Below are 16,622 nucleotides of genomic sequence, written 5' to 3'. Positions count from 1 at the left end.
TATTTTTCCTTGATTTGTTTATATAACAAATTCTCACTTTTCTCAATTCTTTAAACAAATGTAATCACTGTGAAAAAGTGACGTATAATTTATAAAATTATAATTTAATTTTATAAATTATAATTTATAAAATTAGGTTACATCATAGTGATGTAATTTTATAGGAAAATACAATCTCATAATTTTAGTGATATAACTGTTACAGACTATAGTATACACTCCTGCAGATATAATATAATAAAAACATGTATAATTTACATCTTTTTCCATTACGGCTTTGTGCTGTAAATGTATTTTGTATTTGTTATGTCTCATTCATAGAATGGTATATGAATGTAATTTAATTACATTTAGTTTACATAATTATGTTATGTGCTAAATATATAACAAAGACATGTAACAAAATTATCATATTTATATCAGAATATCTCATTTACACCATAAAGTTGTCTTGTTATAAAACAGAGACATCTGAATAATGACAAAAAAATTATATAACAGTGCCAAGTTTGCTGGTGTTAGTTAAAAAAACTAATAGACACTGCGCGGCGTCGCGCGCGTCCGTTCGACTACTCCGTATGGTACAAATTGGTTATTTTCGATACCAAGCAAATTATAGAAAACAACAATTTTATATTTCATTTAATTTTAGAAATAATAGTCTTTACTGTTAGGGATTTATTCTGTGTACAAGTACAATAGAAAGAAATTACTGAATTCACTATTTCTGTGCGAAAATTATAACCGTTAATGTTCTGCAATTTAGTTAGATGGTTTGAATATTATCGGATGTAGCAAATCTACAACAGCAAATATGATTTCGTATTGCTTGGATCTAAAAGGACCATCTCAGACCGTCGATACAGCATGCAGTTCTAGTCTTCATGCCTTGGCTCTTGGTTATCATTATATTATGTCGGGAAAATGCGAAGATGCGATTATTGGAACTGCAAACCTATGTTTTCATTCAATTATAAATCTGCAATTCACTCGTTTTGGTATATTATCTTTATATATTATTATGATTTATTAATCTTAATATTTTTATTTAAAACTTATTGGCTTACTGATACACAATAGGCATAACATTTAAAGGATGGTATTTCTCTCATTCATAAAAAATAAATGAAACTCAATGTACTGTTTAACTTCGATAAAATGTTTGTAATAAGATATTTTACAAAATAAAATATTATTTTATCAAGGATGAAACTAATATTACTTAAATTTTTTTAGTATAGGTTAATTTAACAATAAATGAGAAATATATATTAAAAAATGCATATTATATCCATAATATACTTTACATACTATATTTTGTATCTGTAGGTATTTTGTCACCTGATGGTTGTTGCAGACCTTTCGATTCCGCTGGAAACGGTTATTCACGTAGCGAAACCGTAGCAGTGATATACCTTCAAAAGGCTAAAAATGCAAAGAGGATTTATGCCATATGTCCTCATATAAAATTAAATAGCGATGGTTTCAAAGAAGAAGGAATAACATATCCATCGATGCATATGCAAAGTACTTTACTAACGGAATTTTATAATGAATGCGGAATACCAACATCTTGCTTGGATTACATTGAAGCACATGGTACCGGTACCAAAGTTGGCGATCTTCAAGAAATAAACGCTATCTATAATATTTTGTGTAAAAATAGAGAAATTCCATTAATGATCGGCTCCGTAAAATCCAATCTTGGTCATGCTGAATCTGCGAGTGCTTTTATTCAAATCGCTAAGGTAAAACAAGTATCTGCTTAAAATTTCCTTAAAACCAATTGGGAAAATTAGAATCGGTTTTAATCGGATGTACATGTTCCTCATGAAAAAGTAAATCGAAAATGTTAATAGCAAAATCTAGGCATCAATAGTTTTCAAATGGTGAGCATTTGAAAATAACCAACCACAGGGCATAAAATTCGCACTGTTAGGCGCTCAACGGTACGGTACCGAACGATTATTGCAAAGTTTTGTGAAATTTTTATATTAACTACTGCCGTATTCTTAAATTGAGTCCGATTTAATTGATGAGAAGTAATGTTGCAAATTTGATACAATGTCATTTATATCAGTAAAAAGATTAATTTAAGAATACGGCAGTATAGTTGATATAGAAATTTCACGAAACTTTGCAATACTCGTTCGATACCATGCCGTTGAGCGATACGTCCGTCAAAGCGTTCGCGCGGCCAACCGCGCTTAGTTGCGCCGCTCCTGACGGCGCGGATTTCATGCCCTGTGGTTGGTTATTTTCAAATGCTCACCGTTTGAAAATTATCGATTTTGTTATTAACATTTTCGATTTATTTTTTCATGAGGAATATGTACGTGCTTACCCCTGCGCTAACTCTGGTACATTCTGTATATAAGTATACAAACAGATCTATTTTTTTGTAAAAATTGTTGGATAAGTCACAATATCATATATAAATTTATTAATTTATAAATTAATCTAATTTTTGAAGGTAATAATAGCGTTCGAAACCGGATTTGTTCCACCAAATATCAATTATAAGTCACCACGAAATGATATATATGCCTTGATGAATGGAAGTATTCGTGTCGTCCAAGAGCTAATGCCAATTAAAAATGGTCATATAGCAATCAATTCTTTCGGTTTTGGAGGATCCAACGCTCATACGTTATTAAAGTGGAATCGTAAATCAAAAGTTAATAATGGAGCACCGAATGACGATTTACCTAGACTTGTAATATTATCTGGGCGCACTGAAGAATCAGTAAAATTATTTTTAAACGATGTTAGTAGATATTTAAAAGCTCATTTGAAATAGAGACATTTTGTTATAATTTTGATTCAAAAAAATTATTATTATAGATTGCTAATCGCCCTATAGACGTAGAATACATTTGTTTATTACATGACATTCATGCAGACAATGTAGACGGTCACCCATGGAGAGGGTACACTATACTGAATACTTTGCAACAAGAGAGAGAGAGAGAGAGAGATTCAATAAAGGAAATTCAAAATTATGAGGGCATGAAGAGACCAGTTTGGTTTATATTTTCAGCCTTAGGTTCACAATGGCCAGGAATGGGTATATATTTAATATCCTATAATTTACTTTTTAAGAGGATTTAAATAATAAAATAATATAATTTTTTAACTGAAATTTTATCAGGTCGAAACTTATTAAAATTTCATGTTTTTGCGAAAACGATAAGAAAATGCGATGTTATTTTAAAACCGTACGATATAAGCATTACGGACATTTTAACAAGCACACAAGAAAAAATGTGCGAAAATGCTTTAAACGCGTTTCTTGGAATCATCGCTATTCAGGTATCATTATATTTCAAAGTTATATATATTAGTATATAATTTATATTATATAACTTCATATTATATAACTTTCAAACTCAATTATACTATATCTATTAGTGAAAAATGTATATACAATAAATATCTTTTGTATTCTACTATATCAAAATTAGCATATTACTAGATTTATTTCATTACATTTTATTATTTTATCAGAAATAAATTTTTGAAACATAACAGTTATAATTTTGGGGATATATATTTACAGATCGGTTTAGTAGATCTCCTAACATCCTTAGGTATTATTCCGGATTACATAATTAGTCATTCCGGTGGTGAACTCGGTTGCGCGTATGCAGATAAATGTCTCACCATCGAACAAACTATTTTATCAGCATATTTTATTAGTTTGGCATGTGCTGAAGGAAAAATAATTCATATCTCAATGGCGGTTGTCAATATCGATTACGAATGTCTTAAAAATATATGTCCAGCGGATATTGAAATAGTATGCCGCAATAGCAAGAACAGCAGCGTCGTGAGTGGTCTCACAGAATCCGTACAAAAATTTATAAAAAAATTACAGGTAGAAGTTGGATGGCTCTTATATTTCATAAATAGATGAAAACTTTGTTTAATAATTTTTTAAATATCAAATCTTTTAATTTAAACCACAATTTGCGAGCTGCATGTGATAAATTTGTATTTTTAGATCCATAATATTTACGTGAAAGAGATCTACTGCAAAGGACCGTATCACAGTTCTTATCTCGTATCAACGGAAACTCAGCTTTTGTTTAATTTAAATAAAATAATACCATGGCCTAAAAAACGAACTCCAAAGTGGATCAGCACTTCCATACCTCATACCGAATGGCTCACTTCAGGAAAATTATCATCGGCGAACTATCATACGCGTAGTATACTAAATACCGTTCTTTTTGAACAAACACTACATCTAATTCCGAACAATGCTATTACTATCGAACTTGCACCATGCGGCGTTCTGCAGCATGTATTGAAAGAATCTTTGCATCCAGAAGTGACAAACATTGTATTGACTCAACGAATTGAACAAAATACAAATGTAATTCTTCAAGGAATTGGAAGGCTCTATAACTGTGGCTTACAACCGCAAGTTGCGAATTTATATCCACCAGTGGAATATCCAGTTAGCAGAGAAACTGCTATGATTTCTCCATCGATCAGGTACAAGAAATTATTGTAATTGTAATCTAAATGTTATCTGTATGAGAATAAGAATAACTAATTATACATATGCATACATAGGGTAGTTCACTTAAATCGAATGTCTTAAATATTTCGCTTATTTTTGATAAACTAAAAAATGTTTCAAACAAAAGTGGAACAGTTTCGGGGGGGACGTATTTTGGTCATGTTGTTTTTTTTCTTAGGTGGAGACGTCAACAAGATATAAAGGTCACCTCCACTTTTTAAAGTGGAATTGTATGACTTTTTTTACACAATATGATTCCTCTAATTATACTGCATATAAAAGTATTAAGGTAATAATATCAAAAAACCAATAATTTACGAGATATTTTACACTTTATTCAGGCACATATTGACATAAAATGTTAAATATCTCATCACCTATTGATTTTTTGATATTATCACCTTAATACTTTTGTATGCACAATAATTAGAGGAATCATATTGTGTAAAAGAAATATACAATTTCATTTAAAAAAGTGAACGTAACCTTCATCTTTTAACGCTTCTATCTAAAAAAAACCAACACAAAATACGTTTCCCTTGAAATCTTTTCACTTTTATTTGAAACATTTTTTTATATTATCAAAAGTAAACGAGATATTCCGATGGTCGATTTAAGTGGACCACACGCACGCACGAACGCACGCACATTAATTACAATTATATTATCATTATTAGAATAATACACATATATGTGTATATATTTCAAATTATATTTATTGAATAATAAGTTTATATTTAAAAAGGTACGCACATTGTACATAATTAATAAATGGTGCAAAATCTTCGTCGCGCATTCGTGATCGCAATTTCTTACAATGTCTCGAGTCTTCGTTACTCTCCTCTCAGAGTCGGTAATATCAGTTAATTTTAGGCGTCGTCTACAATACACGGAGTAAGAAGTAAGAGTAAGAAATTGACCAATTACAGTCGATTATTCTTCTCACATTCGACTGTGATTAGTCAATTTCTTACTCTTACTTCTTACTCCGTGTATTGTAGACGACGCTTTATAGTCTCCGATTATCCGTACTCTCAACATCGAATTTTTTGGCGCCAGGCACGAGAGAGCGTGTCACTCTTTCGCGAAATTAACTCGCAGAATTTCCTTGAATCACAAAAATCTCGACAAGATCATGAATATGGACGGTCCGCATAATCGACTGCTCAGCCATGAAATTGGTAGAGGGGGTGGTTCGTGACCGGGAACGGAGGATATCTTGGAAAACGAGCAGGGCGATACACAATAAAATAGGCAGGTTTTGTAAAAGAAAAGGATAACAAATATATTTGGTCATATTCCTTTACACGGTGCCGTACACGCCAGATTTTAACTGCTTGCTCATGCAGTCAGTAATGCGTTAAGGGAAGCGGAATTGCCTTCGTAAGCAGCATTCTCGACTTGCGGTATTAGATGCAAGAAATTCTTATCTCGACGGGATGAACTCGAAGAGTGATGTCCCATGCAGCGGATCGTGCGTAAGCGGATTCACGTATCGCCAATCACAGAATTATTCTCTTAGATATGCTTGCGAAATTTGCAAACAGATCTAAGAGAATGATTCTGTGATTGGCGATACGCGAATCCTAGACAAATTCCTAGAATACGCGAATACTAGACAAATCTTTAAATTTATTTCTACTTTCAATAAAAAGTGCAACATTGGGATCTAAAAAACTTAGTTGTTCGAAAAAGGTAAACGTTTCATTATTTCTTTAAAAGCTGTTTTATAAAAATCTAAACATTTTAGTTTAAATTTTTGCACAAATTCAAAAGATTGAGCTGTTAAGAAGCTTTCACACTCTGGTCCTACATATATATCGATCAGATGTTTTATATTTTGATCATCGTCTACGTTCAATGTAGCGATTTCATTTAAAGCCTCGGGAACAATAAAGTTTTGAGCAACATTACTAATTATCTCATTACTACAAGCATATAATTTATGTGTTAAAACTTTGCGTGACTGGAATAAAGTATTAAAAGTATTAAAATAATTTAATGAATATTTAAGAAATAAAAGATAAGCTTTAATATTATTATCATTTAATAGTGCCAAAATATCTTCCGCGGATTTTGATTGGTCTTCCACGACTGCTAAAGTAAAATAACTTTTTAAAACTTCCCAATTATTAAGCAGCCTTACGACACATTTATGTAAAATTAGCCACTTTATTACACAATAAAATTTTGTTTCTTTCAACATTAAAAAAATCTTGAAATTCTCCTAAAATTACACATCGTTTCGCACTGCCGGAAACGTAAGTGTGGCAATACCTCTAATCAAAATTTCACAATTTTGCCGTAATTTGTCACAGGCTTTACTTGCAATTAACGGGTAGGAATGGCAAATACAATGTAACATTATTAAACCAGGAACTTTAGATTTTAAATTGGAAAAGAAAGAATTATTACGTCCGATCATAACCGATGTATTATCGCTTGCCATTCCAATAATATTTGTTAAAGGAATTCCATTTAAAGAAAAAAATGTTTTAAAAGTTAAAATAATTTTTTTCGCGCTGCAATCTGTTGCATCTAACGCTAACAATTCTAACAATTGCGTTTTTATTTTCTTATCATTAGGAGAAACAAATTGTTATACAAGCACACACATAAATTTCGTATCGGTAATATCCGTGCTTTCATCTATTAAAATCGAAAATTTACATGTTTTTAAAATTTCAATTAGCTTTTCTGTTTCGCGTTTTGCCAAAATATCTTTTACAATATTGCTGCACTTAACTCGACCCAGTGATAAATCTTGTACAATTTCAGGTTCCGAACAAATGTCTTTTAATAAAGGTATCAAATGACCTGCCGTATAAAAAGCAATGTTATGTTCAGCAAAGAAGGCGGCTAATTTTATTTCTGCTCGTTTCACTTTATCATCATGAGAAACGTTGCTAACAACGTTATCGAGACTTTGATTCTGATTTTTTATTTTACCTATATGTTTAACCGTTTGTGAATGCTTCAAAATATCTGTTCCACAACATCTAAAGCTGGAATTACATATGGTGCTAAAAGCTTTATTTAAATCGGAATGGGGAGCCAACCATCCTTTAAAAATATCCTCATCTAACCACGAATTTTTAAATTTTCTATATGGTTTTTTAATGGCTCTTTTAGCAACATTTGAATCCATATTACACAAATATTATATAAATTATAATTACATAAATAATAATGTGTTATACTTACCTTTTCATCACAGTGTAGATAACTTAATCTACATATTGCCAAATCCCGCCAAATCTATATTTATCTTCTACATATTACTCGTCTAGTGCTCCTCGGTCCTCTGTTTTCATGAAATGAATTACATATAATATATTATATCTTTTCTTCGATTCTTGCAAACAAGGTAAACAGTTTAGCCCGCGGCCCCGCACTTTTCATCCTTTACCGTTACTGGATTTCTCTAGAATTCACTAGTACTGTAGTGCGCATGCGCCAAAAAGGCGGCATACCTAACAACACTGGGTGGCAGTACATTTTTATGAATTTTCATATATGTTTACTGATTTTCATGATACTCTACATCCGATATTCATACTCTCGGTCCTTATTTTAAGACTGTCTTAAGCAATGTCTTAAGTCATTAATACGGCCCTTTGATTGGCTCATGACATCTTAAGATTGTATTTAAGACGGTCTTATATATATGATTCGACTATGAATACCGGCCTACAACTCACTTACAAGTTTAGCCGCCATATATGAATTCTAGAAGACGCTACGTATGTTTTCTTTATTTTCACTATTAAAAGTAAATATTTCATTGTATAAATCACTAGTGTTATTGTATATACAATAAGTTAAAGGTATATGATTATCTTTTTATATACTTCTTTTATAAACATTTAATTATCATAACACATTTTGTTTGAATCGATATATGTATTGGTTTTCGATCTGTATTTTTCCGAGGATATAGAATTGAAAATCTATATTTACAAATCTTTTGTTTGTCTTTTTTTTTTGTAAGATCGCATTATTCTATGAAATGGTGCGATCTTACAAAAAAAAAAGAACAGAGGATCTGTAAATAGTAAATATAGAAACATATTCGACAGCGACAAAGAAAATTAAAGATGACCACCTGTCTATGAGAAAAGCAGCAAATACGTGTAATATTAATTTTATGACTTTTCAACGTTAACTTGTTGAAATACATCTTGAATTTGCTTAAAAAAGGTATACACATATATCTACTTCAAGTGATATTGTACATGTATATAACATCTTATCCCAGCTCAGTAACAACATGCTTTACAGTGGGATAAGTTGTTACAATTTATAATTGATTATCTAGTGTACTGAAAACAATGCATGGATATTCATTAATTTAAATGTATACATTAGTACGGAAAAAATTGCTAATTAAAAATTGTAACAACTTGCCTCGGTCTCCCCTAATAAATGAATTAACACATTTTAACGTCTTATTAGATGGGACCATTCTGAAGATTGGTTTATACCATGTTGCACAACACAAAAGTCCATAAAATCCAGAGAAAGATATATTGAAATTTTACTCGACGATCTGGAATACGAATATTTAAGCGGTTATATAATTGATGGAAGAAACTTACTACCCACAGCGGGTTATCTTGTACTCGTTTGGCAAACTATTGGTATGATGAAAGGACAAACGCACACAACAATACCGATAATTTTTCAGGATGTAAATTTTATTCGTCCTATTCATTTATCGAAACAAAATCCTATAAAATTGAAAATTGCGATTCAAAAAGGTATTAACAAGATAAGTTAACATAAAGTAGTAATAATCGTAAAAATTATGCGTACATAAACGAATATATAAAAATATTACAGATGGAAAATTTGAAATAACCGAAGAAGATAGATTTGTTGTGATAGGTACAGTGTACGAGACATCGAATCCCGAAATAACTTCGACAGATCTATTATGGGAGAATTATGAAGAAGAACATATGACTGCTCAAGATATTTACAAAGAATTGAAACTGCGCGGCTACCAATACAGTGGCTGGTTTCGTGGATTAAAGAGTGCCTCTATATCAGGCAAAAAAGGACATATTATTTGGAGAAATAACTGGGTAACGTTTATAGATTCCATGCTACAGATTAATACTTTAGGACATGATACTAGAGATTTGTGTGTTCCTACGAGTATCCAGAAATTAGTGATCAATCCCATGCTTCACGATCAAAAGCTACAAAACAACACAAATGACGTAGAAGGTATAACAAAAATGAAAAAACGTAAGTGTGCTTTATTTACTAACAAAGAGACGTTTTGTTTGATACTTAAATATAGTTAAAGCATCTCTATTACATAAAACATATTATACTTTAGATGTCTTCAGAGATGCCAAGGTTTACGGGTTATCGCTGTGTTGTAATCCATTGCTAATGTCAATGTTTAGCGCCAGTGCGCTCCTCGCTCTGATGAAATGAACGGTAAGATTCACAAAATATTAGCATTCGCAATAGATTACGACACGACGATAATCCACAAATCTTTTGGCACCTCCAAAGAAAATACCCGTGAAAGCCTCAAAATTACTTTAGATGTCTTGTTACAGAATTACAAGTACAAGTATACAAAGAGATAGACATGATTATAGCTGGCGGAGTAGAAATACGAGGTCTTAAAGTTACTCAAATTACTCGTCGGAAATTAGCCCAAGATGCTGTTACCGAGGTATATACATTTGTTGCTCATTGTGATCGCGCTCAGATTTGTTTATACGAAGCAATTCGGATATCGGCGCAACTGGTAGTGGAAGATCATGAAATTGTCAAAGTGAAAGCTGTCGAGTTAGTGGAAGACGAAGATGATGTTGCATTAGAATGTCTCTCATCTTCATTGCTGGTTAAGGCATTCGATGAAACTCCATTGATACAAACGAATATCACTTTATTAACATCGCCGAATCGTTTCAGTCCAGCAGACTTATCGCCAAATATTTCAATCGAAGATTTCAAGAAACCATCTATAAATGACAAAGCTCTGATAATTGCTGGATTCAACCTTTTGAGCAAAGAACAGTCTTCGTTAAAGCGACTGTTGTCATTTCTAAGAGAAGATGGTTACTTGTTAACGCGTGAAAAATGTGACGTAATTGACTATAAAAAATATTTACAACAATACGAATTAAATGTTATTCTTGAAAAGCGCACTGATAAAGAAATGATTGTGCTTCTGAAAAAAAAGTTTTCTGTGGAAAAAAGAATTATTGTCTACATAAGTAATGATAACTTTAATTGGCTGGAGAATCTAAAGCAACTTGTGAGCGATGAGAACAAGCTCGATAAGAATAGCAGAATTATAATTGTAGGAGAGGGAGATTTTAAATGTGGTTTATTAGGTTTTATTAACTGCTTAAGAAAGGAACCAGGTAGTGAACTTGTTAGAAGTGTGCTCGTTCAAGATGAGGAAGCCCCTAAATTCTCTCTTCAAGATCCCTTTTATGTACAACAATTAAAAAAAGATATGACCATTAATGTATTGCGAGCTAATAAAACCTGGGGATCGTACAGATATTTAAAATTAATGCAACCCAAAGCTAGACCTGTACCTACTGCTCATGTTTGTCAAATGGTACATACAAATCTTTTCAAAACGTATTGATCGCTATCATTGTAGAATAACATTATATCTTGTCTTTTAAATGCAAAAATTTTACATAACGGAAAGTTAAATACTGTTACGAAGTTTCTATTAAAAATTCTGTTTTATGTACACAAAATTTTATTCCTTCATAGGTTCGAGGTGATTTAAGTACATTTTGTTGGATAGAGAATAATCGATCAATCATGTCTCGTTGTGAGGATTTAGTGCACGTTGTCTATTCATCTCTGAATTTTAGAGATGTAATGTTTACGACTGGTAAATTAACATCTCATGAGGCGATTTTAAAGGGACGGTTATTTCAGTATTTTCCTCTTGGAATGGAATATGCGGGATGGGATGCTAACGGGCAACGTGTAATGGGAATTCGTGATACTGAGTAAATAATACCCCACAAAATTAGTGCGTTATGTAATATTATAAAATTGAAACTAAATGAAAATTATTCCTTCTAGTTGTATAGCAAACGTCGTTGTGAAAGATAAAGATCTGTGTTGGAAAGTACCCGACGCATGGACATTTGAAGAGGCGGCAACGATTCCATGCGTTTACAGTACGGCTTACATGGCCTTATACATTTATGGAAAAATGAAAAAAGGTGATAAAATACTTATACATTCTGGAAGTGGCGGCGTTGGACAAGCAGCTATTCATCTCGCTCTCAATGAAGGATGCGAGGTGTTTACTACCGTAGGCACGAATGATAAACGGAATTTCATTAAGAAAATGTTTCCCATCATTTCGGATGGACATATTGGAAACTCTCGAGATACTAGTTTTGAACAAATGATAATGCAGCAAACGGAAGGTCGCGGAGTCGACATCGTGTTAAATTCATTGGCGGAAGAAAAATTAATCGCATCCGTTCGATGTTTAGCGCAAAACGGTCATTTTTTAGAGATTGGCAAATTTGATTTTGTTTCTAATAATCCTTTAAGTATGTGCGCGTTTCAGAAAGGTATTAGCTTTCATGGAATTATACTGGAGAATATGTTCACTGGTAACCGCAAGTATACGTCCCTATTGTCCAAAATGGTAGCCGATGGTCTAAAAAATGGAACAATCAAACCACTTCAAGTAAAAATTTTTCCTAAAACAGATATCGAAGAAGCTTTTAGATACATGATGAGTGGAAAGCATATGGAAAAGGTATATTGACTAATAATAACAAAAAGGTTTATTCATAAATATAATAGCTTTATATAAACTTATTTCATATGCCTATATTGAGCACTTTTAAAATATGATTATTTTTATAGATAATAATAAATATTCACAAAAAGGATGAACCTTTTAATAAGCACATTCTCGCGTATCGTCGCTATTATTGTCTCAGAGATAGGAGTTACATTATACTAGGAGGTCTGGGCGGATTTGGCTTAGAATTAACCGACTGGCTTATATTTCGTGGTGCCAGAAATGTCATTCTGATTTCAAGAAATGGAATAAAAAACGGTTATCAATCCATGAAAGTTCGATTATGGGAATCGTATGGTGTAAACGTTCTGATTATCAAGAATATTGATGTTGCTGACTTGAAAGATTGCGAATATCTTTTACAAACTGCGGAAAAAGAAGCACCGGTAGACGCAATATTCAATCTTAGTGTAGTGCTGAAGGATAACGTCCTCAAGAATCAAACCGCAGAAACATTTGCAATGTCCTTCCAATCGAAGGCTCGAGCAACGCAAACGTTGGACACACTTTCTAGGAAAATCTGCCTGAAACTGCGGCATTTTGTAGTATTTTCTTCCATTACCTGCGGCAGAGGAAACAATGGACAGACTAATTATGGTATGGCCAACTCCGTCATGGAAAGAATTTGCGAGAAGAGAGCGGAGGAAGGGTTACCTGGATTGGCGATTCAATGGGGAGCTATTAATGACGTGGGTCTCGTCGCAGACGTGCAGAAGAACAATAAGGAAATAATTATCGGTGGCACTTTACGGCAAAAGATATCCTGCTGTCTCAACGAGCTCGATAAGTTTTTACTTCAAAGCCGACCGATTGTGAGCAGCATGGTCATAGCTGAAAAAACAGTGGAACGTCACGGATTTGGAAATCTAGTAGAAACAGTTGCTAATATTTTAGGTAGGTATTCCTATGGAGACTTTTTTATGCAAATACTTATTGTACTTATTTGTTTGCAGTTTACGAAAAATGCACTATAATATGGATTATAATAATTTTTTACTATATATTATTATATTGTTATTATACAGGTCTAAGTGACATAAAAGCTATAAGTCCAAATTTATCTCTGGCCGAACTTGGAATGGATTCCATGATGATCGTAGAAATCAAACAAACTTTGGAACGAGAATTTGATATATTTTTCACAGTAAAAGAGATAAGAAATCTCACTTTCGCGAAACTTATAAAGACGTCCGTTTAATATTCGAATAAAAAAATGTATGAAAATATTCATTCGAATACACCTCTTTTTTTTACTCGTCAAGAAACAAATAAATATTTTTTTTATTTCATTTGAATGAATATTTTTTAAATATGATATTTTCGTTCCGTATTCATTTTTACTCTGTATTATTTACACATAGCTTGCAAGCCTGCAAGAGAAAACAGAAATTTATAAAAACAGTGGTCAGAATCGATTACACCGTGCGCAATTCGCGACCTATACAATGGGCGTTTTTGTTTAACCTATAGGTTAACAAAGACATTTTTATTGGGAATCAATAATATATAAGTAATTATAAGGTTCCGTATATATAAAACAATATGACAATTAAAAAGGGTATAGAACCAATATTTAAACAAATAAATTTAATTAAATTAGAATCATAAAGTTAACAAACGTTTCGACTCCGATCGGGTCAGTTTAGTTTTAATGCTGTCCTTTTTTTGATTCAGAAATTAAAACGTTTACATTTAATCGTACCTTTTTGTATCATAATCAAACTGGTTCAAACACTTTTCAAGTTATTCAGAATATTTGAAATAATATATATCTAGTAAAGTTTAGAAGTAAAAATAAATTCTATGTAAAAAATACAGACATATTTATATATCAAATGATTTTATTTCATTTGCTCAAGCACACATTTATTTATGTCTCATTTGTATATATCTTAATAATTCTATTCATTGTAATTAACAACAACACAAATATTATGTGGTAAATTAATCATCACTTACATAAATTAAATTTGATTAATTTTAATCTTTAATATTTTTGTTTCATAATATACAAAGGAAAAAATTTATTGCTAGTTTTATTATGAACAATAAAAAAGAAATTTGCTTTTTAAATAATAATATAAAAGAGGGTTACAAGCCTAAACGAATACTTTTGATATAAATAGTTCAATCATACAAACATAACAAACTAACGTTTCATACTCGATCGAGTCATTTTCAATGTTAGTATAAAAAGTCGATTATAAAATTTCTTAACAATAAATTAAAATATGTAATAAGATAAAATATAAATTGAAATCTAAAGTACTCTAAAAATTATGTCTTTGATAAAAACCTAGGTGATCGCAGATGGTGTGAACTAGAAGCATATTATTAGTCCAGTATTTGATCGATTACACAATAAGTGAAATTTTTGATAAGCATCAAGTCAAAAATTGTAATAAAATCTAAATAAGTCAAGTGTCCCGAGTTTCACAGTGTGGTTGTGTTCCAAAATTGACTGTCAGTATTGAAAATCTATAGTACACGTAACGTAAACTGTAGCATTTTCAGTGCTGGCAGTAAATTTGGAACACAGCCTATATAATATTCTGTTAAATAATTAAACGATCAATAGTAACTCAATAATAATTAAATTAACGTGTGCATATATACAATAAATAATATTACATTATAAATTAATATTAATTAATATAAGAACAAATATATATGTATGTATGTAATTTGATTTTTACTGTCTCCATGTATGTATAATAAATCATATTTAATTATAAGATTCAATACATTTTCATAAATGTTATTGGTTTCCTTAGTCAACAATTAAATACGAAAGATTGATAAGATACGTCATAACAATGACGTTTTAATACTTTTAATGTTATTTATCTCACAGGTACGTTTTATAACATCGTTAAATAGCAGAAAATGGAGGGTTGACATTTTTGTGAAATGCTGTACAGAGAATATAAAAAGACATTGAATTCAACATACATTATCTGTCTGCCAAGGATACTCTAAAGTACAATGCTTTCTACTAGTGTTTTCATACGTTTGCATATTTGTGATAATATTTTTTCTCATTCAAATCATATAAAATCATTTAATGAAATAACGAAGAAGTGATATCCTTATATACGTAATGAGAATGTTGTGATTTGGTCGAATGTTACATTAGTAATCGAGCAGTTATTAAGTAATGCGATTGCTACATGGATTCACGTGTTTGTTAATAGTAATACAAAACGCCGTATTACTAAATGCACACATTATATTGGATTTATATAATGTGATGATTTGAATACTTCACCTACGAGAGCGCTAATTACATTCAAAGTTAGACGTTCGGAGTAATTAATATATATGTATTTTTACATTTATCTCAGAACTCTATATTATGCGCCGATTTTTTCTTGTACAAGAAAAGATTCAGTATCAACTTCACGGCGCGAAACAGATCAGTATTCATAGTCGATTTTTACATTTAAAAGACTGTCTTAAGTACAATCTTAAAATGTCGTAAATCAATTCGAGGACCATATTAACATCTAAGACATTATATTTAAGACGGTTTTAAAATAAAAATGGACTATGAATACCGCCCCATGTTTCGCGTTTCACAGTTGTAGTCCTTGAAACTCATGAACATCTATAGACAGAGAGAGCGGAGAGAGAGACCGTCTGCACACACCATGTTATCCCTTCCACCATAGCCATAGCCGAGAGACTACCTTGTCTCCAGATAGAAAAACTAATTTTTGTATTATGGACTGAAATTTCTTAATTCCTTGATTCCTCCGATTCCCGATGTTTAATTTCTCGTTATTGTTGTTCATTGCATTTAAACCTTTGCATTAATATCCAACGACAACGGTACTTTTTAATCTTTTTGACACTCCTATTCATCGTTCACTTCTCACATATAATTCGACAAAATAAAAATAATCGCATTGAAGCTAAAACAATAAATGTATGCTAATCTAGATTCGATGGCATAGTGTTGAATAAAAAGGGAGGAAAAAGTATTTTTAATTATATGAAGGAAAACTAAATGATCAACTTCGAATAGTCAAAAAACATAAAAAAAGAAATTATATATTAATCCTAATTTATATATTATTTCTCAGCGTATTTTTGTAATTGTTTTGAGCAAATCGATTTATCTTAAGCCCACTTTGTTTAACTGTATTTTTCTTTAAAAACAAATTCAGCGTAAGGACACGTGCGTCGTAATGTAAGAATATGCCTTAGTAAAGCGAACATTATTTCTTCTCTTTTAGTCAAGTCAGCAAAACTGATTTTAACGCTATTCAA

General features: G+C 31.5%; 1 protein-coding gene across 1 annotated transcript; it reads left to right on the top strand.

Annotated features, from left to right (window-relative positions):
- Positions 1 to 766: 766 nt before the first annotated feature.
- On the top strand, positions 767 to 13,548 carry LOC108766849 (fatty acid synthase; the record flags this gene model as incomplete). The annotated part of the gene is made up of 14 exons (XM_018516380.1): positions 767 to 998; positions 1,330 to 1,748; positions 2,474 to 2,767; positions 2,845 to 3,067; positions 3,152 to 3,312; positions 3,560 to 3,877; positions 4,004 to 4,500; positions 8,984 to 9,288; positions 9,371 to 9,781; positions 10,105 to 11,123; positions 11,288 to 11,532; positions 11,609 to 12,302; positions 12,413 to 13,244; positions 13,376 to 13,548. Coding segments are annotated over 14 exons (5,823 nt in total), but the record flags the coding sequence as incomplete, so codon positions are not given.
- Positions 13,549 to 16,622: the final 3,074 nt, after the last annotated feature.

The sequence above is a fragment of the Trachymyrmex cornetzi genome, unplaced genomic scaffold, assembly GCF_001594075.2.
Source record: "Trachymyrmex cornetzi isolate Tcor2-1 unplaced genomic scaffold, Tcor1.1 scaffold637, whole genome shotgun sequence".
NCBI classification, from domain to species: Eukaryota; Metazoa; Arthropoda; class Insecta; order Hymenoptera; family Formicidae; genus Trachymyrmex; species Trachymyrmex cornetzi.
This window is presented reverse-complemented; position numbering and strand designations above follow the sequence as displayed.